Below are 24,182 nucleotides of genomic sequence, written 5' to 3' on the forward strand. Positions count from 1 at the left end.
GACGTCCGTGGTGTATCTCTAAAGTTTCTTGGATTTGAGGAAATTTGCAAGTGTCATAAGAAAATGTATTAAAAAAAACTTAAGAAGTTCCACATCACCCCAGCACTGTTTCGTTTTCAGAGACTAGCTAGTGCGATCGTGCCCTCTGTTCTCTGGACAGTGACATACTATAGACGTTTGAAGGTTTCAGACTTTCAGTGTGGGGCGAGCAAGAGCAACCACTAAAGTCTTCGAAATCGGCTCATTCAAGTGCTTGTTTCCGTTTGAAAATGATGCCGCCATTAAACTCTTTTCGCAGGTTTCTGCTTGAAAATGATGTCGAAAGTCTTTGTTTGAACCATCATTTTCGCCATAAGCAATGCGTTGTACTACTCCATTCAAGTGCCCAATGGCAGTTCTTTTTTCTTTTTTGTTCGTCGAGGAATTCAGTGGCACTTTCGACGTGTAGCATGATCACGGCAAAATTCGTTTTATGGATGGATGGATAGATATAGTTCTTTCGCAGGCGCATCAAGATGTACTCATAACGGTAAGTGTTCGTGCGTTATGCGAGAATCTGCGTATGTACCGTTTGGTAAAAAAAAAACTAGAAAGCAATCAACTTTATTACTCGCCGGCGTGCCAACTGACGGGCACATCAGACATCACCATCACTCGCTGCACAACGCAACCTCTTGTCCCCCAACCCCAAGAGCCAAGATGATCACTCTCACTCACACGACACGGGCACAGGCCCAGAGCTTCCAGCTAGCCGTCCTGTCAGGGCACACGGCTCAGACGAAGAGCAAGCCTTCCGCCACCTCCCGCGCGGCCTCGCTCCCCATCAGCTTCTCCACGATGGCCACCGCGAACTCCATGGCCGTCCCGGGGCTCCTGCTCGTGATCAGGTTCCCGTCGACGAGCACCCTGTTCTCGCACTCGCTGGCGTCCGCCAGCAGGCCCGCCATGGACGCGTCCGTCGTCGCCTTCTTCCCCTGCGGTCGCGCAGCAATTCAGGACGCCGTGCAGGTCAGACGACAAACCGAGATTATTGATAGATCTTTGTCCGGCGTGCACTGAGGTGTACCTTGAGGAGGCCGTGCGGCTCGAGCACCTGAGCCGTCGCGGCGCCGATGGCGGCGTACGGCCTGTTCGCCTCCGCCTGCTTCTTCAGCAACGCGACGAGCTTCTCCTTGCCGGCGAGCGTCTTCGCGCCGGGCATGCCGCCCTGATCAAGCGAGTAACGAGAGGAGGTTTTCATCAAGCTCGGCAGGATACATGTATGCACATCGAGCAGGAGCAAAAGCTTGCGACTTGCCGGCACGATGATCAGGTCGAACTGCTGGTCGGCGGCCGCGTCGAGCAGCACGTCGGTGACGATCCTCGTGTTGTGGCGCGCGACGATCTCGACGCCGTCCTCGAGCGACGCCACCACGACGTCCGCGTTGGCCCGGCGCAGCGCGTCGATGATCGTTATCGCCTCCATCTCCTCGCTCGCGTTGGCGAGAGGGATCAGAATATGAAACAAAAATTAAACCGAGAAGGTTTCAGGAACTTCTGATGGATGCGGCATGTTTCAGATCAGTATAGTTGGCCAAACGGGCCGGGCCCAACAGGCCGGCACGGGCCCGGTCCGAAAAAGAACGGCACTGACCCGGCCCGTTACCCCACGGGCCCGTGCCGTGCCCGTGCCAGAGGCCGGGCCGTGCCTGGGCCGCGATCTCGGCCCGCGGCACTAGCACGGGCACGGCCCGGCTAAGGGCCCAGCACGGGGAGGCACGGCCTCGGCCCGTTTGGCACGACGGCGGCCCGTCCGGCCCGGCGCCATCCTCCCCCCGCGCCCCTCGACCGTTGGATCTGCCCGTTGGGGGGCGATCTGACCGTTGGGGGGAGGGCTATATAAGGCCCGGCACCAGCCGTTCCCCCTCCCAACCCTAACCCTAATTATTTCTCTCCCTCCGCCGGCCGCCGCTCGTCTCGCTCTCTCACTCTCGCCTCTCAGTCTCTCACCATCTCGCCTCTCGTCCTCTCCTCGATCTTCCTCTCCTCTCCTCTTCCCGAGCTCCGGCGAGTAGCTCGGAGCCCCAGAGGGCGAAGGCCGGGGTGCGGGGCCGGCACTAGCAGACGGCACGACCATCTAGACCCATCGTCTCGATCTCACACAGACGATGTAACATCCTCTTCTCGTTGTCATCCTCCTCGCCGTCGCCGCCGCCGGACTCTGGTGTTCCGGATCTCACGTAAGTACCTCTATCCTTTCATCTCGCTCTCGCACAGACGCTCTCGGCCTCTCGATCTCTCACTCTCCTCACCTTTTTCTGTAGATGTAGACGAGATCCGTCGAGGAACCAGGGCCGGGGGGCTAGATCCGTGCTTCATCGACCTCGCCGGTGTACCTGGTGCTCCGGCTACAAAGGTGAGTCTCTTACCCTAACCCTAGATGACTAGATCTATGTTCTTTCCCTAACCCAGGTCTTGATCTGTGCAGTTGTTGAGGAACCAGGTCATTGGCGAGTGACGATGGCCGGATCTGACGACGAGACGGTGGAGCTCGGTGTGACCGAGAACGAGGAGCGGTGATTGTGCGGGATGGCCGGAGATGATGACGAGGATGGCCGGAAATTTATCTTTTGTTAGATCTTGTGCTGAGTTTTCTGAGTTAAATTATGTGCTTGTTTGAATCTACTACAAATTCTGAGTTGAATGAGTGTTTTTGGCACTACCGTGCTAGTGCTGGCCCGGGCACTAACGTGCCCCTTGGCACGGCACGACCCGGCTAACTGATAGCCGTGTCGTGCTAGTGACTGGCATCTGGCACGGCGGCACTAACAGGCACGACACGGTTAATCAACCGTGCCACTTAGTGCCGTGCCACTTAGTGCCGTGCCAGGCCGTGCCTGTGCCGTGTAGTGCCTAGCCGGCCCATTTGACCAACTATACAGATCAGACCAGGCACTTGGAAATGCGAATACCTTGGGCGTGCCGTTGCATTGCCATTGGATCGGGTTGAGCTCCTTGAAGGTATATCCAGGTTCATATCTGACAAGCTGAACAAGAACAGATATACGGTGATGGATCAGTAGCTAACTCATCTGTTCTGTAATTCACTAGTAAATTCAAAACTTGTAGCGTTAAAATGTGTGTTCATTTTGTGGTGGTGCGACAAAAAACATAGTAGTACAACGGCACCTAGCATTAGTGTAAACTTGGGGTTTGCAGATAAGCATCATTTCCGAGAGTAATGAGTTTGTGGATAAACTTCACATGATGAAGGCATGGGCAATCACCAATCACACCAACTCCCAACAGCTGCGAAGCCCCATAAAGACTCATACCGACCAATGATTGTGTCTTGGGCTTTCCACAAGCTCTGTCATTAGCAATAGGCAAAAGTTTTCACTGAAAATGATGCTCATGCCCAGCCACGGTCGCAAAAAAAAATGATGCTTATGATCTCACAAAATGATACAATCGTGCACCCACACCTTTTTTTTTCATGTGGCAAAAGTTTTCTTTGGACTAATCGTTCATATGCTCCACACCCTTTTCACGACCAAACTTGGAACATAGAATGTTTTCCGTTTCCGGTAAAGTTGAACACCTGTTTTCCGTTTCCGTATGAAATTGTACTCAAATGCTTGTTAAATCTATGCTCTTGAAGCGAAGCGAGCTTATTGCTTGGTTAGTTGTTGGTGACAAAAATTGGCACTGCCGAAGGCTGACCGGTCAGACCGGTCTGGTCCTATGTAATCCGAATCAGATTAGATTTAATTTAATTTGTAGAGTCCGTTTGTAACCCGATTTGGAAGGGGTACGTCCTCCCCGGTCTATAAATATAAAGGACACGGCCGATTGAGGTCCTTCTACCCAATCGAATCAATAAACTTACAATTTTCCTATTTTTCTCCAAACCCTAGCTTTTCCAACCTCGTGCTGTTCTTTGTTCGTCTCGACGGCGTTCAAGGACGTCTTGAGTGGCCTATCGACCTCAAGACAACCCTAGATCTGCGAGCTCCGACGGGGTCCTTTCCGAGCTCGTGGTTTTAGGTCTTCGCGAAGCTTCTCTGCGCCCGACCGGTCTGACCGGTCGCCGGCGAGCTTCGTTCGGTTCTGACCGTTGCGATCATGCGCGTTCTAGCGCGTGTGTGTTGGCCAATTCCGCGTCAACATTAGTTTTATTTATGATTGAATATGTCCATTCTGTTTCAAGTCTTGGATTTAGCAGTTAGCACGCGTATTTGCATTTATGGCTAACTAAGTCTGAACATAATCCTTCGTTTTTCTCCATTTCATGTGGGAATTGGATTACTGGACTAAAAAAAGGTACAAGTTTGGCAGGGTTTCTCCGGGTCAGGCAGACAGGTACGTACCATTGGTTTGGCAATCTGGTCAGCCTTCTCCTTCCCGTAGAGCTGTTCCACCAAGGCCAGAGCGAACTCCATCGCCATCGCCGGCCCACGGGCTGTGACGACCTTGCCATCGACCACCACGTTGGCGTCTACGGCGGTCACCTCGGCCGGGAACTTGTCGACGAACGCCTGATGAGCAGTTGACTGCACAAAAAGAAGTTAAAAACCACACTTTTTGTGCGCACACGGGAGACAGATCAGATGTGGCATCGATCACCTTGACGCCGTTGAGCAGGCCCCAGCGCGCCAAGGCCAGCGGCGGCGCGGCGCAGATGGCGGCATAGAGCCCCCCCTTGAGCGCGTGCCTCCTCGCGATGCTCTCCGGCGCAGCCGCCGAGGTTGGCCGCGCCGGGGATCCCTCCCTGCACAATTGTGACGGAACCGCTAAACTAAAACTCTCAATTAAGTGTAATGACTGTCATTTGAACACATCGGGCGCATTGGCTTAATGGTTTAATTTGACAGTCCTTTCTCAGTCCACGTCCCGATCGAAACAACACCGATAGTCCCACGCGAAGGTGAATATAGATGGTACAAACACGACATGCGTATGAAAATACAACGATATACACAAGACTCAACCGAAAGTTTTACAAACCAAGTTTGAAACATGCGTAATTTACAAACTTTACATTATTGAAACTAAGGTTCGAACAGAGGTAAAAGTCTACGACTACCACACTTGTACGCCGAGACGAACCCTAACTAAGTGTCTGGCTCCACAACCTCCCATCTCTCTGCGTCCCGACAGATGAACTTAACGCAGCAGGGACAGAAGTCTATGTCTGCGTGTCCTGAAATAATGTTTCAACAAAAGCCCTGAGTAATTAATACTCCGCAAGACTTACCCGACTATTGGGTATACTTAGACTATATATCTAGACATGCAAAGCTTTTGGCGGGTGATTTATTTTGCAGAAAAACATCTAAAAGTGGATCCTTATTTTTCAGGATTTTTGCTCCAGATTCTATATAGATTAACCATGATCTACTATTTGCATAAACCATCTAGTTCGAACATGGTAGAACATTAAGCACAAAACAAAGTAGAATCAACATATATAATATAATCCATGTTCCATCTCATATTACTACGCTGCGACTCGGTGATCAAGGTGCCCATGTCCGAGAGCGACCGACGTCGAATCGATTCGATTTAACCTTGCAAGGTGGACCTAACCAACACGGCACGCAAAATCCCCGTCGGACCACACGCACCAACTTTTCCCCTCCCCGCCTCGAACTACAGAACCGCCCCACCTGCATATAGTCAGCCGAGCCCTACGAGAGACCACCAAAAGTAAACTCATGCATCCCAATTCTCCGCGGCCACTCGACTCGCCCTAAGGGGTGGGTAGAAGTTCTATACTTTCGAAGCAAGGTAGTACTCGGCTTACCGGTTTCGACTACCTCCTACTCCCGGCATGCGGTTAGTACAATTCAAATATGACCAGCAGGGCCGACAATGGTACGGTCCTTAACCGACACAGACGGAGTTATCCTTTCTCCGCCCGGTCTCAACTTCTATTTTTCCTTTCAATTCCATGATTAGTAACTCATGTATGAGAACGTAAAATATCCTATATCTCGCGAGTAACTGGAAATTACTCGACTTCTACCGAACCCTATTTAGCATAGCACGTCTATCGTCTGACATATATTAGTATAGAACTCATGGTACCTAAGGCTTATGCATCTAAGGTTCCATTCAACTCCTATGACTTTAATGCACAAGAATAGATATATATACATATATAATGTTGCATATGACTTTAATGCACAAGAATAGATATATATACATATATAATGTTGCATAATTTGAAATAGGGATTATGCACCGGGGCTTGCCTTCGGGCTGCTGCTCAGAGCTAGGGTCAGACGGGCCTTGGGCCGGGTTCTCACGCTTCTCCTCCTGGGCTTGCTCCGGCTCCTCCTGTGGCGCCGCAATCACCTCATACACAACGTTCTCAACTGCGGATGCTACACGAATGCATATGAAATAATTGAGGGCAGCTCAACGATGTAACTACTTTACTTCAATTGGAATGCCCTGCGGACTGTCCGCGCCCAAGTGGCGGACCATCCGCAGTACAACTGTGACATCCCAGCCTTGTTCATCACGGGACACTGTAGCTCGGGACCGATGATCCCATACTGGAAATTGAGAAAGGGACAGACCAGCTTAAATAGCCGGTCGCGGGAAGCTAGTTAATTCCGGATCGATCCTTTTTGCGCGAAGCGAGGATGAAAGCGCAAGAGGATTAATTAGCAGGTGTGGTTTACTCAACTTGAAGAGTAGATCTTAGCCGTTATCCCGGGCCGGGTCGTTACAACAACTCTGCAGACCCGCCAGAACCAACAGCCTCTCCGGACAAATTTCAAATCTATACGGCAGACCGTCCGCTCCAAAATAGCGGACTGTCCGCAGTTTAACTTCCCAAAACCACCAGAGCCAACGACGCCTCTGGACAAATTTTAAACTCTACTGCGGACCGTCCGGCCCCCCCTTGGCGGACCGTCCGCAGTTTTACTCTATCAAACCACCAGAGACGATAACATCTCTGGACAAAACTCTAGACTCTACGGCGGACTGTCCGCTCTCCAATAGCGGACCTTCCGCAGTTCAATCCTGCGAACCCCACCAGAGACAACACCGTCTCTGGACAACTTCTAACCTGACCGGCGGACTGTCCGGCCCTCCTAGGCGGACCGTCCACGATTCATATCCCTTGACACTGCACAACAGGCGGCAGCAAGCGCGGCGGCGGCCGTTCACCGGCGCCGGCGGCGCACAACGGAAGGGGAAAAAGGCCGGGGAGCACAAGGAACTCACCACGAATCCATTCCCGCGGTCTGTTCGGGCGGAGGATGACCGGAGAAGCGGATCGACGGTGGAGCAAGCTTCAAGCAGGCTACAATGGTGACCGGCGGCGGTTGGGGCGATTCCGGCCGGGAGAAGCCGGGCTGGGGGTTGGGGAGGGTGGAGGAGGTGCTGGGGACGATGCTCGCGCAAGGAATCGAGGTGTGGTGGCCGAAGGAGGGAGATCGAAGGAAGGGGGTGACAGCGGCGCGAGCGGACGAGCTCCATTATGTTAGGAAATATATTGTAACGTGTAACACACATGTGCCACGGCGATAGACCTGGCGGTGTACATGGTTGAGATATGCATTCGGTTGAGATAGATTTTGGTAGATAGAGTTTGTTAGATCAAGATTGTAATCCTTATCTTCCCAACCGAATGCCTTGTAAGTCAAGCATGTAAATTCTTATATATAGATAACACGAAGACGTGACGAGCCAAGATAGGCAGTCACGGTTGCCATCTAATCTTACACGTTCGCCACTGGTCGAAGTGAGGAGGAGAAAAGAAGAGGAAATGACAGGCGGGTCCTACATGCAGATAAATATCTGGGTGTTGTTTGGGCGGACCGTCCGCCGCTCCCTAACGGACTCTCCGCGAGGCTGGATGTTACAACAACCTCCGATGCGAGTGTGTCAGAGTAAATACTAGACGGACGGGAGCGTGCGCGAGCCACTGGGCCTTGCTTCGTCTTACGGGGAGGGCGACGAGGTCGTAGGATGTGTCGGCGCAGTCGGCGATGCTGGCGTCCGCGACGATCTTGACGCCATACATGGCGTCGACGAGCAGGCCGCCGCCGCTCGCGGCCGCGATGGTGACGTCGGCGCCCGCGCGGCGGAGGACGTCGATGGGGATGGTCGCCTCCACGGGCTCGGAGCCGGCGGCGATCGGCACCAGCACCTGCGCAGCGCGGCAGCGGTAACGACGCGCACCAACACCAGCATGTGTTACGCTGCGCGACGGAACATACATGACCCGACGGCAGGAAGCTAGCGCCGGCTGCCGGGAAACCGGAGAGCGTATATACTAGAACGGACGAGCAGGCCGGAGAAGAAGAGTTACCTTCTTGTTCTTGACGGGAGCCGGAGACGCCATTGACGGATCGGGACGCTCGACACTGCGGAGTACTGGAGCGGGAGTGATGGGCGCCGGAGTGCAGCGCAGTGCACCAGTCCTTCTCCCTTTGGTCCAGCCATCTCCGAGAAGCTCACCCGCGACAACTTCCTCCTATGGAACACCCAGATCATGCCGGGCATCAGGGCGGCGCAGTTCGAGGGCTACCTCGATGGCACCAAGGCTGTGCCGGTCAAAACCCTGGAGGTCGTGAAGGACGACAAGTCTAGGGTCACCACCGTCTACCCGGAGTACGAGATCTGGGTCAAGCAAGACCAGCAGCTGCTGGCACATCTGAACAACTCTCTGTCAAGGGAGGTTCTTGCGCAGGTGGCAACAAAGACCACCGCGGCATCCGTCTGGGCAGCGCTGCAGGACATGTTCGCTGTGCAATCTCAAGCTCGGGTGACCAATCTGCACAAGCAGTTGACGAACTGCAAGAAAGGCAGCATGACTGCCGCCGCCTACTACGCCAAGGTAAAAGCTCTCGGTGATGAACTTGCTGCTGCAGGAAGGCCGATGCAGGATGATGAACTGGTCACGTTCATCTTGGCGGGGCTCGATTTCGACTACAACCCCCTCGTGTCAACAATGCTGGGGCGTATGACTCCAATTTCGCTTTCAGATCTGCACTCCCAGCTCCTGGCCTACGACGCATGCCTCCAACTCCTCCAGGACAACCACAACAACGGCCATAACTCCTCCGTGAATGATGCGTCTCATGGTGGTCGCGGTGGACGCCGTGGTCGTGGTGGCTTTGGCCGCAGCTATGGCGGTCGTGGTGCTAGAGGGTCTTCATCGTCCTCAAAGACTGATGGACAGTCAGCTGCCAAGCCGATCTGCCAGGTGTGCAAGAAGAAGGGCCATGAAGCCGACATCTGTTGGCATCGCTTCGAGGAGGACTACCAGCCCAACGTCAAGTCTGCTGGATCAGCGCAGACGAACAACTACGGCTACGACACCAACTGGTATGCAGATAGCGGCGCAGCCGACCACATCACCTCTGAACTGGACAAGCTGACAGTTCGTGACAAGTACAAGGGCACTGATCAGGACCACACGGCGAGTGGTTCAGGTATGCAGATTAGTAACATTGGTCATACAATTTTACATACCCCAAACAAAAAGTTCCATCTACAAAACATCCTTCATGTTCCTAGTGCGAATAAAAATCTTGTCTCTGTTCATCGCTTCACCTCAGATAATAATACTTGTATCGAGTTTTACCCTAATCATTTCCTTATAAAGGATCTGGCCACGAAGAAAGTCCTTCATCGAGGCAGATGTGAAGACGGTCTCTATCCCTTGAGGCCGCAACAAGCAGGAGCACAGCGTCAAAAGCAGGAGTGTTTTGTCAGTAGGCCATCCACATGGAGATGGCATAGTCGTTTGGGTCATGCTTCCTTTCCCGTTGTCGAGAGAGTCATTAGAAACAATTTACTTCCTTGTTCCTTTGGTCGTGATAATGAGTCAGTGTGTGACTCTTGCCAAAAAGCAAAGAGTCGTCAGTTTCCCTATACTAGTTCGAATAATAAAAGTGGTGCTCCTCTTGATTTGATACATTCGGATGTGTGGGGTCTTGCTCCTGTCTCTGTTGGCAATCATGCCTACTATGTCTCCTTTATTGATGATTATAGTCGGTACACCTGGATCTATCTCCTTAAACAAAAATCTGAGGTCTTCCAAGTTTTTAAGGACTTTCAAAACTTTGTTGAAAGAAAGTTCAACCGGAAAATAATCCATATGCAAACTGATTGGGGAGGAGAATATGAGAGATTAAATTCTTTTTTCCGCCAATTGGGAATCTCTCATAGAGTTTCTTGTCCACATACTCATCAGCAAAACGGTAGGGCTGAGCGAAAACATCGTCATATCGTTGAATTAGGGTTGTCTCTCTTAGCCCAAGCTTCAATGCCTCTGAAATTCTGGGATCAAGCGTTTCTTACAGCTACCTATCTTATTAATATCTTGCCCTCCAAAGTTCTTGAAAACAAAACTCCCGTCGATCTCTTACTTAAAGAAAAACCTCAATACACCTCATTGCGTGTATTTGGTTGTGCGTGCTGGCCAAATTTGAGGCCGTATAACACTAGAAAATTGGCTTTCCGCTCAACGCAGTGTGTGTTCTTGGGGTATAGTGCTCACCACAAGGGTTTCAAATGTCTTGAACCAAAAACTGGCCGTATCTATGTTTCCCGGGATGTGGTCTTTGATGAGAGTGTTTTTCCTTTCTCCTCCTTGCATCCAAATGCCGGGGCTCGTTTGAGAAGCGACATCTCGCTCCTTCCAGAAACCATCCCTCCTTTTATTCCTGGGGATGTAAATTGTCATGCACCTAATGCTACTAATACTGTTGTGCCCAGTAATTCGTCTCATGAACAGGAACAGCCGGGTGTGCAAGAAGTGCATGAGATATCAGATGTTGATGCTATGGATCAAGGCGACACAGAAGGTCTCGGCGCCAATCCCGAAGATGATTTGGTGCTGCCGACAGAAGCTTCATCCGAGGTTTCGGGCGGCAACCTGGGCTCACCGCGTGGGAGGGGGGGGCAGGATCGACTCCGGGAACTGTATCCTCTCCACCGCGCGCGGCGGCCACTGGATCTTCAGGTGTGGCAGCTCCCAACAACCTGCGCCAAGATGAAGCTGATCCAAGCACTACTGGTGATCCGATTTTGTTGCGTCCACACACAAGACTTTAGAGCGGCATTGTCAAACCCAAGGTATACACAGATGGCACAGTGAGGTATGCAAATATTTGTGCTAGTGGTGAACCTAGTTCGGTTGATGAAGCAATGAAGTCTAAAGAGTGGAAGGATGCAATGCAAGCTGAGTTTGATGCCCTACAAAGTAATGGTACATGGACTTTGGTTCCTCCATCCAGAGCCATGAACCTCATTGACTGTAAGTGGGTGTTCAATGTTAAAAGGAGAGTAGATGGTCAAGTTGATCGGTATAAAGCAAGGTTAGTAGCAAAAGGATTTAAGCAAAGATATGGCATAGATTATGAAGACACGTTTAGCCCGGTGGTGAAGATAGCTACTGTTCGGCTTGTGCTAAGTTTAGCAGTAACAAGAGGATGGTGCTTAAGATAGCTAGATGTTCAGAACTCGTTCTTGCATGGTGTTCTGGAAGAGGAGGTTTATATGAAACAACCACCAGGTTTTGAAAGCTTGGAGAATCCCTCTTTTGTATGCAAACTCAAGAAGGCAATTTATGGTCTTAAACAAGCTCCGAGGGTGTGGTACTCACGCTTAAGCACCAAGCTGATCAGTCTTGGTTTTGTTCCATCAAGGTCTGACACTTCGCTCTTCATTTATAGAAAGAAAGATGTAGAGATATACATGTTGATTTATGTTGATGATATAATTGTCACTAGCTCTTCTCAAGAGGCTATCAAGGTTCTGTTGCAGGCTCTTAAGACTGATTTTGCTCTAAAAGATCTTGGAGACTTGCATTATTTCCTGGGAATTGAAGTTGATAAGAAACCGAATGGTGATTTGTTGTTAACTCAACGGAGGTATGCAAAGGATATCCTGTCTAAAGTAGGTATGGTAAACTGTAAGCCAGTAACCACTCCAATGCCCTCGATGGAAAAGTTGTCACAGCATGATGGTGATCCACTTGGACCTGTTGACAGCACGAGGTACAGAAGCGTGGTTGGTGCATTACAGTATATTACTCTCACTCGACCAGATCTAGCGTTTGCAGTTAATAGAGTATGCCAATATTTGCATGCTCCAACTACACATCATTGGTCAGCAGTCAAGAGAATTATCAGATATCTAAAGTTTTCGGAAGGAACAGGGTTGCTAATCCGAAGGAACTCGCCATTGGTCATAAATGGCTTCTCAGATGCAAACTAGGCTGAGTCCAGAGATGATCGAAGATCTACTGGAGGCTTTGTAGTCTTTCTGGGATCGAATATAGTGTCCTAGAGTGCAAGAAAACAGCCTACTATTTCGAGGTCAAGTACTGAAGCCGAGTATAAGTCAATGGCAAACACAACAGCTGAGATGACGTGGGTAGAACAGCTGCTTGGTGAACTTGGTGTCAAGTTAAGAGTCAGGCCTCGTCTCTGGTGTGATAACTTGGGAGCTACGTATTTGTCGGCCAATCCTGTGTTTCATGCAAGAGCTAAGCATATAGAGATTGACTTCCATTTTGTTAGAGAAAGAGTAACAAGAAAACAATTGGATGTCAGGCTTGTCTCAACTGAAGATCATATTGCTGATGGTTTCACCAAAGCTTTGCCGCGTCACAAGTTTGAAGAATTCAAGAGCAATCTAAACCTTTTAGAAAACACATGTATAGATTGAGTGGGGGTGTTAGGAAATATAGTGTAACGTGTAACACACATGTGCCACGGCGATAGACCTGGCGGTGTACATGGTTGAGATATGCATTCGGTTGAGATAGATTTTGGTAGATAGAGTTTGTTAGATCAAGATTGTAATCCTTATCTTCCCAACCGAATGCCTTGTAAGTCAAGCATGTAAATTCTTATATATAGATAACACGAAGACGTGACGAGCCAAGATAGGCAGTCACGGTTGCCATCTAATCTTACACGTTCGCCACTGGTTGAAGTGAAGAGGAGAAAAGAAGAGGAAATGACAAGCGGGTCCTACATGCAGATAAATATCTGGGTGTTGTCTGGGCGGACCGTCCGCCGCTCCCTAACGGACTCTCCGCGAGGCCGGATGTTACAACAACCTCCGATGCGAGTGTGTCAGAGTAAATACTAGACGGACGGGAGCGTGCGCGAGCCACCGGGCCTTGCTTCGTCTTACTGGGAGGGCGACGAGGTCGCAGGACGCGTCGGCGCAGTCGGCGATGCTGGCATCCGCGACGATCTTGACGCCGTACATGGCGTCAATGAGCAGGCCGCCGCCGCCCGCGGCCGCGACGGTGACGTCGGCGCCCGCGCGGCGGAGGACGTCGATGGGGACGGTCGCCTCCACGGGCTCGGAGCCGGCGGCGATCGGCACCAGCACCAGCGCAGCGCGGCAGCGGTAACGACGCGCACCAACACCAGCATGTGTTACGCCGCGCGACGAAACATACATGACCCGACGGCAGGAAGCTAGCGCCGGCTGCCGGGAGACCGGAGAGCGTATATACTAGAACGGACGAGCAGGCCGGAGAAGAAGAGTTACCTTCTTGTTCTTGACGGGAGCAGGAGACGCCATTGACGGATCAAGACGCTCGACACTGCGGAGTACTTGTCACAGAACCGCCAAGTTAAACGGCTTAATTAAGCGTAATGGCCATCATTTGAACGCATCAGGCGCATTAGCTTAATTAAGTGTAACCTGACAGCCTGTTTCCAACCCACAGGCCGGTCGAAACACAAAAGAAGTCTCGCGCGACGGCGAGCACAGACGGTACCAGCATAATATAATTTCACAAAAATAGATAATAACAATAAATATTTACAAAACAGCTTTAAATTTAGAATTTACATAAAATAAATGACAGCAGCGGAAGAGAATATGACCTGAGAGAAGGAAATTTGATTGAGAACCAATAAAACAAAATGATAACTATGAACACGTGAGGACGTCACATCGAACCCACTGATGCGAATCCTGGTTAGCTTCTATACCTGAAACAGGGTAAACAACAAACCCTGAGTATACTAATACTCAGCAAGACTTACCCGACTTTTGGATATACTTAGCCCACATATCGAGACATGCAAAGCTTTCTGGTTGGTGGATTTATTTGCAGAAAAGCATCTAAGGGTGGATCCTTACTTTCCATATTTTAGCTCACATTCTATATAAATTAATATCCTCTAGGCATTTGCAGAACCCTTTCTAAAACAAACATAATAGAAGATCAATTAGTAATCTCAACATTTCCTTCAACATATACATTAATATTCTATCTCATTACTACAATACGGTGCTGCGATCAATGTGCTCGTATCCGAGAGCGACTGACGGCGAATCGATCCGATTTAACCTTGCAAGGTGGACCTAACCAACACGGCACGTATTTGCCCCGTCGGACAATACGAACCAACCATTCCCCTCCCCGCCTCGAACTACAGAACCGCCCCACCTGCATATAGTCAACCGAGCCCTACGAGAGACCACCAAAAGTAAACATATGCATCCCAATTCTCCGCGGCCACTCGACTGCCCTAAGGGGTGTGTAGAAGTTCTGTACTTTCGAAACAAGGCAGTACTCGGCTTACCGGTTTCGACTAACTCCTACTCCCGGCATGCGGCTAGTACAATTCAAACTCGATCACAGGGCCAGACAACGAACGGTCCTTAACCGACACAGACGGGGCTAGCCTTTCCCTGCCCGGTCTCCATTTTATTTTCCTTCTTCAACCTATTCCAATATTCCATATACTCAAAATAACGAGATATCCTATATCTCGCGAGTGACCAGAAATCACTCGACTTCTACCGAGATCTTATTAAGCGTAGCATTTCTATCGTCCTATACATACTAGTATAACTCCAGGGAACCTAGGGATCATGCAACTAGAGTTCCAAACAATTCATAAACCTAATGCGCAAGTAATAGAAACATATATAGGCGTCATAAATTTGAAATAATAGGATGTGCACCGGGGCTTGCCTGGGATTAACACTAAGTCAGTGTTAGTTAGATGATACTCGCTTGGCGAGCATCTTCCTTCGGTCATGCATATTGGGATCCATCCATCCATCTTCTAGATGTATCCACCATTCACCGTCTTGTGGTTCGGTTCCGTCAGCACGTGCCTCACATCCACGCGTTATACATCTAGCATACCTAAATGATATGCAATGATACGAGTGCATGAATATAATAAAAACAACACATGATGCAATGCAATGTGACTAATAGAAAAGATATGACTGGACAATTATTTACCGAGTAAACATAACAAACGAGCTCACAAGGCAAATGGGTTGGGGTTGCAATACAAGAATTCATTTAATTTATTTTAGCCTGAAGTGTTTCCTTCAAAAAGTATTACTAAACTTGCTTAGAACGACAAAGCAAATACACAGAGCAAGACGGGTAACTAGAGGTTTTTATTCAACTAAAAAGCACATAAGACCAAGTGACATGAAAGTAACCCACAATCTGATCTTAGGAATTAACTTCAAGATCAATATGAATTATTGAAATTAAACCCGCAGAAAAAGATTGCCTAGCAACAAGTATAACAGGAAAGCTATGGCTAACAACTAATCAAAAGCAGAAACATGACTTACTGCTTTAAACTTATAACCAAATTTTACCAACATGATATGATACGGAGAAGGAGTGTAAAAATAATTAACCCACATTTTTTTGATAACATAAAGTATTTATTTTATCATCAACAAGACAAACTGAACAAAAATAGATTTACACACATGTGCATAGCTTCCGGACATGAAATTTTTACAGTGAACTAAGCATGCAAAGAATAAGCTACTGCATAAATTTTATAATTTTTCAACATCCAGAACTGTAGATATTAAATAAATAAATTGAAACTAGCATTACCTATGATTAAATCAATACATCATGAAAACATTAAACAAACAGCAGGTTAAATATTTTTCCTAAGTTCTACATGACAAATCAAAGCTAATCCAACTGGTTTTACATTTTTACAATTTTCTACTATTTACTATGCATTTTCAAAACTTGCAACCACTTAAATTAACATTTAAACTAGAGCAAAAACTATTTATAAACTGAAGATCAACCTGTAAGGAAAGTTGTAGATCTTAGGACAAGGAATCCAACAAATTTTAGTTTGCATTTTTTTTGATTTTTTTATGATTTACTATGATTATTCGAATTTTCAGCTAATTATTGCAAAACAACCCTTCACAGCACTATTCACCTGAGTCATGGACTTCGCAGAAAACCCCCTGAACTTATTTAAATTCTTGCTCGAGGTCCCTGGTCGCGAAACAGAGCAGGGGCGCTTGGGAAAACGCCGATTCCGGCGATGGGGTGGCTTGCCGGCGGCGAGGGAGCATGAGGGACACGAGAGCTACCTGTGAGTCGTCTCGGATGATGCCGGGGTGGACGGAGGAGGGCCGGCGACGGGAGCAGTACTCGGATGGCGATGGTGGCGGCGTGTGGCGGCGCTCCGGTGAGTGGCCGGCGACAGGGCGGCCATGGGAGGGTTCAGCAGGGCCGGACGAAGTGTGGGCGCTCGGCGGCGCGGCACAGAGGCGCGTGCGCGCGTCTCGCAGCGAGCAGCAGCATGCCGGCGGCGGCATGACTCTAGAACGAGCGCGGAAACTTGCGGAACGCGCTGGAACGAGGAGAGCATGAGCTTCAGGGAGTCGAGGAAAGTCGATTTTAGCCTTTGGTTGTCGAAGATGATGACCGGAAGTGGGAGTTCATCGCCGAGTGGATCTTGGCGGCCATGGCGGGCTGCGGTGGCGAGCTCAAGTGCGAGCAGGAAGGGCTGGCGTGGTCTGAGGAGGAGAGGAGGGATGAGCACGTGCAGAAGGAGGAGGAGCAGCACGACATAGAGGAGAGGAGCGTCGCGGCGTCACGCACGGACGACGCCGTGGCAAAGTTGAGCACGGGAGCGAGCTGGCCGGTTTGGGAGGCTTCGAGAGCGTGGATAGGCACGGGAGGAGGAAGAGGAGATGACAACTGGGGCTCACATGTAGGTAAAATATCTGGGATGTTACAGTACTGGAGCGGGAGTGATGTAGAGATGGCAGCGGTTCGGGTTCGGTGCGGGTATCTGCGGGTTTCGGTTTTTCGGGATTCGGGTTTGGTGTTGGTTTTTCGCCCACGGTTTTCAGGTTCGGGTTTGTGTTTGTTTTCGGGTTCGGTTTCTGGTTTTGGTTTCCACCCGTGGATATCCAATGGATATCCGAAATAAATTATTTGGAATTAAAACTCATGTTTTATAATATGTTAATGATAATTTGTTTACTTAGACTATTAAATTTATTGAAAGTTGAGTCATGAAAATATTTATTATTTATTGCCTCTTGTTTATACATGTGAATATGTGTATATTTATCTGCGGGTTTCGGGTATCTATTCGGGTTTCGGGTATCCGCGGGTTTGATTTTGGTGATGGATTTCCACCCGAATCGGTTTCGGGTTCGGATTTCGATTTCGAGTTTCGATTTTAGATGCACGGAGGCTCCACCCAATCCGAACCCGACTCATTGCCATTCTTAGAGTGATGGGCGCCGGAGTGCAGCGCAGCGCACCAGTCCGGCGGCCTTAAATACGGGCGCGGTAGCGTGTCGATCGGCCAGGGAGGGATCGAGGTGGCGGGCGAGATGAGGGCGACATGGCGGCGTGCAGCGCGGCCGCATTTAACTTGACGATGCAGTGCAGCAGGGTGGTACTGGTACGGGCCCGCGATCATTGACCCCATGCTCCCTCGGTCCCTCCAGCTCCAAGGCGTGGCCCGCCCTGCTCCACGCATCAAATCATCAAATTTCATGGAGTCACTTCACTTCACTCCCTCCGATGATGCCATGCCACCACCCTGCTGCCGTTGCCTCCGATCCTGGGGTGGTGGTTGGAGCTTGGAAACATGGCCAAGATGGTCCTGCGCCCCTCGCCTCCGGCCTACCATCATCGTTGGCGCCGTACCATGCCACATCCACGTGGGAATTGCTCGTCCCATTGGTCAGAGGTTGACTGAATAATTGGAGTGTTAGTACCCTCATGAAATGCCTTCTCTTTGTTTAAATCATCTCTGACAACTGAACTTGCGGCTCTCCGTACCCCGAATTCATAGATAACCGGATCCATCGAGGCAAGCAAATTGCTACATGTCATCAGTTTGATAGATTGTCTAATTCAGTTTCACGTAGAATTTTTGATGGTGTGGAGGAGAGAGAGGGAGAGAAGAGAGAACAGAGTAGTTGTTTGCAAAACAACTGTCTCATAATATAAAATTAAGGACTATGTGACCACTTCTTTACCATTGTATGAGTTGTTGTTATCATGGTACTCATTATATTTCTTTTTTCATTACACAAATTAAGATATATGATACAATTATGAGACAACTAAAAAGACAATCTATTGTAGAGGTTGTTTGTTAAGTCATCTTAAGATGACGTGTCACCGTATGAATTTAGTTGCCATCACCTTTGACTACGCGTAGATTGGGCCACCCCAGCAGCATTCGGTGTCAGGCCTGCTAGGCCTACAACTGCTTCCCGGCCCAGCTCGCCGAGAGTTTGGAGAGCTTGATGGGCTTGGCCCCAGCCCATATAACCCGAGGAAGCGACGACATGCTGGGGAAGGGTGCTCGCCGTCGTCGCCTCTTTCTTTCCGCCGCGGCAGCCGCAGCGGCGATCTCCATCTCCTCCTCGCACCCCACCTCCGCCTCGCTCCTCTAGCCCTCCTCCTCGTCCCCTCCGTCCGCGGGTAAGCAAGACCTGACTCTCCGTCCCCTCCAGTGGCCTGTCGTTTGCTACCGATGGTCTGCGCCGGAATGGATCCGAGGAACGGCGATTGGGGGTCTTGATTTGGTCCTCTAGGTTTGTGCGTCTGGCCGGGGCTAGCCTAGGTCATGGGGAGGAATTCTTCCGGGATGCTGGCGTTAGGTAGGGATTTAGGGAGGGCGCGTTTGGTTTTATATCTAGGGGTTTCTTGTCACACCGATTCCTTTGGTCCGTCAAGTTTGTTTAGGCTCTTGAGGATCTCTCCTTTCTTTTTCTATCTACTAGTATTTCAGAGCTTAACTATGAACATACGTGGTCTCGAGCGGGTTGCAAAATACTAAAGACCTGAAAAAAAATGAAAACGATGTTATTGTACCAAATTTGTCGCACTTTATATGGATCTGCCGGGCTATATGTCTTTTTATTTTGAATCCAATATTCTTCCCAATCACCAGTCATACCATACCAGTCATGCTACATAATGAATTGGTTTTATTTTCCTGATGCTGTGATACATAGAGAATTAGTCACCAGTCATGCTACATGATGATTTGGGTTTATTTTCCTGATGCTGTGATACATATAGAATTAGTCACCAGTCATGCTACATGATGAATTGGTTTTATTTTCCTGATGTTGTGATAGATATAGAATTCCACCCGCAGTATTCCAAGCTCTTTAAGCTGATTTGTATCAAAGGTTTTGGTCAGAGGTGTATCCTTAACCAACCTATTTCCTTAGTTAATCTGATGAATCATGAATTTTGCCTTTTTGTGGAAAAGGAACCGCAATAACAAACTAGCTGTTGTATTGGACCGTCAGTGTTATAGTGCTGTTGTAACTGCAATATTTTTTTCTTGAGGGCTGTTGTGATTGTAACCGTAATATTGCATACTAATGAACTATGAACTCCATGTGATGTCTAACTTGGCCTTATTATTGTTGACTGATGCCCTCATATTTGTTTTGTCAAATAGGAGCCTAACGGGGCCAACACCAAAGAGTTGGTTGTGTCTTCAAGCTGAGGAGTGAGGAACAATGCCGCCGCATAAGATTGAGACTGGGCATCAAGATGTGGTGCATGATATCGCCATGGATTACTATGGGAAGCGTCTTGCTACAGCCTCCTCTGACAACACGATAAAGATCATTGGCGTAAGTGGCACATCGCATCAGCAGCTTGCAACTTTGAGTGGACACCGGGGCCCAGTTTGGCAAGTTGCATGGGCACATCCTAAGTTTGGTTCCATGCTTGCATCCTGCAGCTATGATGGCCAGGTTATCATCTGGAAAGAAGGGAGCAAGCCCGACGAATGGGCACAGGTACACACCTTTGTTGAGCACAAGTCTTCAGTGAATTCCATCGCATGGGCGCCTCATGAGCTGGGTCTCAGCTTGGCATGCGGTTCATCTGATGGGAACATTTCAGTCTTCACTGCTCGTTCTGATGGAGGTTGGGACACAACACGCATTGATCAGGCGCATCCAGTAGGAGTGACCTCAGTCTCTTGGGCTCCTGCAATGGCACCAGGTGCTCTAATCAGTGCAGGACCTTCTGGCCAGTATGAATATGTTCAGAAACTCACGTCTGGTGGATGCGACAACACTGTCAAGGTGTGGAAGCTCACCAACGGAAGCTGGAGGATGGATTGTTTCCCTGCACTGCAGATGCACAAGGACTGGGTGAGAGATGTTGCGTGGGCGCCAAATCTTGGCCTCCCAAAGTCCACCATCGCGAGCGCCTCTCAGGATGGAACAGTGGTCATCTGGACATCAGCGAAAGAAGGTGAGCAGTGGGAAGGTCGGATCCTGTATGATTTCAGAACCCCTGTGTGGAGGCTGTCGTGGTCGCTGACCGGGAATATACTGGCGGTGTCTGATGGCAACAACAATGTGACCCTGTGGAAGGAAGCTGTGGATGGTGAGTGGCAGCAAGTTACTACTGTTGAGCCGTAGATTTCTTGAGCTCTTCTCTCATATATTATTGCCATAATGTAGTTTTCCTGTAAGTGGAGTCTATGGCTGTTCACAGTAGTAGTTAGCAAGGCAGACATGGTGTGAGAGATGGTTTTGGCTGGGACCAAAGTGATAAATTGAGTTCTTATATCTGGATCATTCCGTGTCTTTATTCCAAGTTTTCTCGTATATTTGTTATTTCTATACAGAATATTGGTAGTACCTGCTAACAACCGATTTGGTTTGTCATTATTTCACCTGTCAATAGAAAAAACACGAATCTAGTTTTTTTTCTCTCTCCAAAAGTTTGGCAGAATGAAGCTTAACGCACTGCATTGGTGATGCTAAGTTTTGGTTCTTTGCTGCTGTAAGAGCATCTCCAAGGCTTGAGTACCCAAAAAACAGAGGCTAAAAAAAAAACTGGTTTTCGAACCTTGCCAAAATTTTGTCTTGGTGCCTGGTACTTGACTGTCATACTTAACCATTTTACTTGTATCAATTTCAGAAGTCGAAGCAAATATTTTGCCAGTGAACGTAGATTTCCCATTGAAAAAGTTGACTCCAATAGAAGCTTCCAAGGCTTGATAAACAGGCACACACACCATTTCCACAGTACTTAGGTAACTTCGTGGTGAAGATGTGAAAGGTATACCGGAACCGTGAATTGCATTGAGCTTCAATAAACCTTTGCTGAAATCTTCGTCAACTGCCCCCTCATCCTTAATCTTCAGATCAAACTCAACATACACTTGACATAAGTCACCAAGTGCTCGATACGGACCTGTCAAAGCGAGCATACGGTTCTGCACAGGGATTCAGGGGAGGAAACATCAAACATGTAAGAATAATTACACAAAAGGAATTAAGCTCAATAAGCCAAATGTAAATTCAGACCATATCAAAATGTTATGTCACGTTGTATGAACAAAGTCAGGGGAGGCATATACTCGCACTCTTTCGCGAAGTCAAAGAAGGCTACGTTGTATGAACAAAAACGGTAGGGTTGACAAAGGTTTCTCTTGGGGTTTCATTGAGTGAATTCTCGACAGCGTACCACATGAAGAAGAGAGAATTAGGCCTATGGTCCTGAAAAAAACTAAGTTTAGGTATTTAGCTTTTTCCAATCAAATTTAGCTCTATGGCCTCAAAATAAAACTTTGTTAGTTATTTGGCCTTCCGTCCATTCTGGGCATGTTACGGTGTTATTCTGGCCTCAAAAAAATTAAACAAGAAAAACTCTGTTTGTTTATTTTTTTTCATACCAGGGGTAAAATGATCTTTTCATAGCCCCATTAACACCGTAACATGCCCAGAATGGACGGAAGGCCAAATAACTAACAAAGTTTTGAACTCTGTTTGTTTATTTTTTTCATACCAAGGGTAAAATGATCTTTTCACAGCCCCATTAACACCGTAACATGCCCATAATGGACAGAAGGCCAAATAACTAACAAAGTTTTGTTTTGAGGCCACAGAGCTAAATTTGATTGGAAAAAGGCCAAAAATCTAAACTGAGTTTTTTTTAGGGCCATAGGCCTAATTCTCTCCATGAAGAATCCGCACTACCTTCTCCAACCATGTGTGGACCGGATATTGAAGATGCCTATGCGGACAGCCCAATGGAGTCAAGGGCTTATGGGCCGGGCCGGACCAGACACACGCAGCTGAGGCGCGTTTTTTTTTTCAAAATTATTTTTTACAGAAATATATTTTCAGTTTCATAATTTACAGTTTTGTACCCCTACCGCCTGGCTGCGGGGCGGCCGGCCCCCTGCCTCCCTGCTGCCGGGCGGTAGGGACCTGAATGTAAATAAAATTTATTTTTATTCGCATTTTGGCCCCTAGAGGGAGCCTGCGAGACCTTTTTCGTATTACCCTATGGCGACAGCAGAAGGAACACAAGGTAAATACCTAATCTGTAACCCGAATTTATCATGTTCTTCTTATTTCTATGAATATTTTAAATAATTTGAACGGTTTACAGGATCGCACCACCAGCTTCCTGATATGAGTCCTTCTTCGTATCCACCACCAACAGGTACGTATGATGAATATGTACCCAAATAAATGACTTATAAGACGATGATTAAGATATCTTAATTGCTACTGCATAGGGGTCACACAAGATACCTTGGAGGCGAACTTCGAAGACTGGAGTCGGTTATTTTCTACACCTAACCAGCAGGCCGATCCTACCTTCCAGACACATGTGGCCACCGGACGTCCAGGTAGAGACGTAGGGCCTCCAGACCGACACACATACCCTACAGACCACGTCCACGCACAGCGTAAAAGAGGTCGACATGGCCAGAGTGGTTAGGAGGTGCTTCTAGTTGTTTCTGTATTTTTGTTATGAATATGTCATCATGTTATACTTATTTCGTTCTCATGCATCACCTATTTCGTTCTCAGTTGCATATGTGTATGAATTGCTAAGTTATACTTTTCATATTCATCTACTTTACTAACAGTTTTTATTTCTATCCAAAATATTTAAAACCACATCTAATGACGCACTGCCGCACTGACGGGCAAGGTTTAACTTGCGGGAGGGGCCTGCCGCCCCCCTGCCGGGTGGCGAGTAGGCCTACCGCCCCGCTGCGGGGCGGCAGGCTCCCCCCAGGAGCCAAAATGCGATTAAAAATAAATTTTATTTACATTAAGGTCCCTACCACCCGGCAGGAGGGCGGCAGCCCTGCCGCCCGCCCCGCAGCCGGGCGGTGGGGGTATAAATCTGTAAATTATGAAACCGAAAATATATTTTTGTAAAAAACGATTTTGAAAAATATAAAAATAAAAAAAACATGCTGAGGCGCCTCCTCCTTTACTGGCCCTTGACGTTTTCTAACAAATTTCTTAAAAAAGAACAACCGAAAATTCGCCGACCACAAGCCGCACCAAACGTTCCCCTTGCTATAGTTCAAGACTCAAGAGGGCGGCGGAGAGGCGATTCTAGTCCCGGCGTCGATCTCGCCGGCTCTTCTTCGCGTTCGGCGACCGTTCCGGTGCCGGAGGTGGAGAGGAGCCGCGAGATCGATGGCCGGTGTACATACACTTTTCTGTTGTAGCTAGTCTAGGGTTCCTCGCTCCGTCTGCGGCGGCGCGAAGGAGAGCTCGTCCCGGTGGCCTAGGGTTCAGGCAATCGGTGCTTTTGTCCCTCCAGTGCTTCTCCGGCGGCTGCGTCGTCGTCGTCGAGTCGTCTACGGATGTGCCTGTGAGGTTTGTTCCCTCCTCCCCTGAGAAATCGGGTTGGAGTCTTCAGTTTGGGGTCGATTCGTCGTGGTTTGCTTGGAGGTCGCCAGCAGGTCTTGAGGTGCCAGATTTCCTTTCTCTTGGCGACGGTTTGCTCGGGCGTTCATCGATCCAAGTGTGCATCGGCTTCTTTGGTGCGCCAACTGTTAGAGCGCTAAAATTGTGTGTCGAAGTTCTTTCGTCAAGCTGGGAATCGGCTTCAAGCAGCAGCTCTGGCGTTTCTC

The 24,182-nt window shown here is 48.7% G+C and overlaps 1 protein-coding gene and 1 pseudogene across 2 annotated transcripts; one reads left to right on the plus strand and one right to left on the minus strand.

The window, feature by feature from the left end:
- Positions 1-575: 575 nt before the first annotated feature.
- On the minus strand, positions 576-8,418 carry LOC120671909 (annotated as a pseudogene).
- A 10,177-nt stretch (positions 8,419-18,595) lies between these two features.
- Positions 18,596-20,912, plus strand: LOC120674118 (protein transport protein SEC13 homolog B-like). Of its 2 annotated transcripts, none has more exons than XM_039955239.1 (2): positions 18,596-18,733; positions 19,728-20,912. In XM_039955239.1, exon 2 carries the CDS (start codon positions 19,789-19,791, stop codon positions 20,704-20,706), a length of 918 nt encoding a protein of 305 aa, XP_039811173.1. In that variant the 5' UTR covers positions 18,596-18,733; positions 19,728-19,788; the 3' UTR covers positions 20,707-20,912. The 2 variants fall into 2 exon arrangements, with proteins under 2 accessions (XP_039811173.1, XP_039811174.1); XM_039955240.1 differs by lacking the exon at positions 18,596-18,733 and adding an exon at positions 18,769-18,846.
- Positions 20,913-24,182: the final 3,270 nt, after the last annotated feature.

This window comes from Panicum virgatum, chromosome 5N, assembly GCF_016808335.1.
Source record: "Panicum virgatum strain AP13 chromosome 5N, P.virgatum_v5, whole genome shotgun sequence".
Taxonomy (NCBI): domain Eukaryota; kingdom Viridiplantae; phylum Streptophyta; class Magnoliopsida; order Poales; family Poaceae; genus Panicum; species Panicum virgatum.

What these genes read in the sequence shown, in the direction of transcription:
- LOC120674118 (XM_039955239.1), top strand. Translation starts at nt 19,789, where the DNA reads ATGCCGCCGCATAAGATTGAGACTGGGCATCAAGATGTGGTGCATGAT.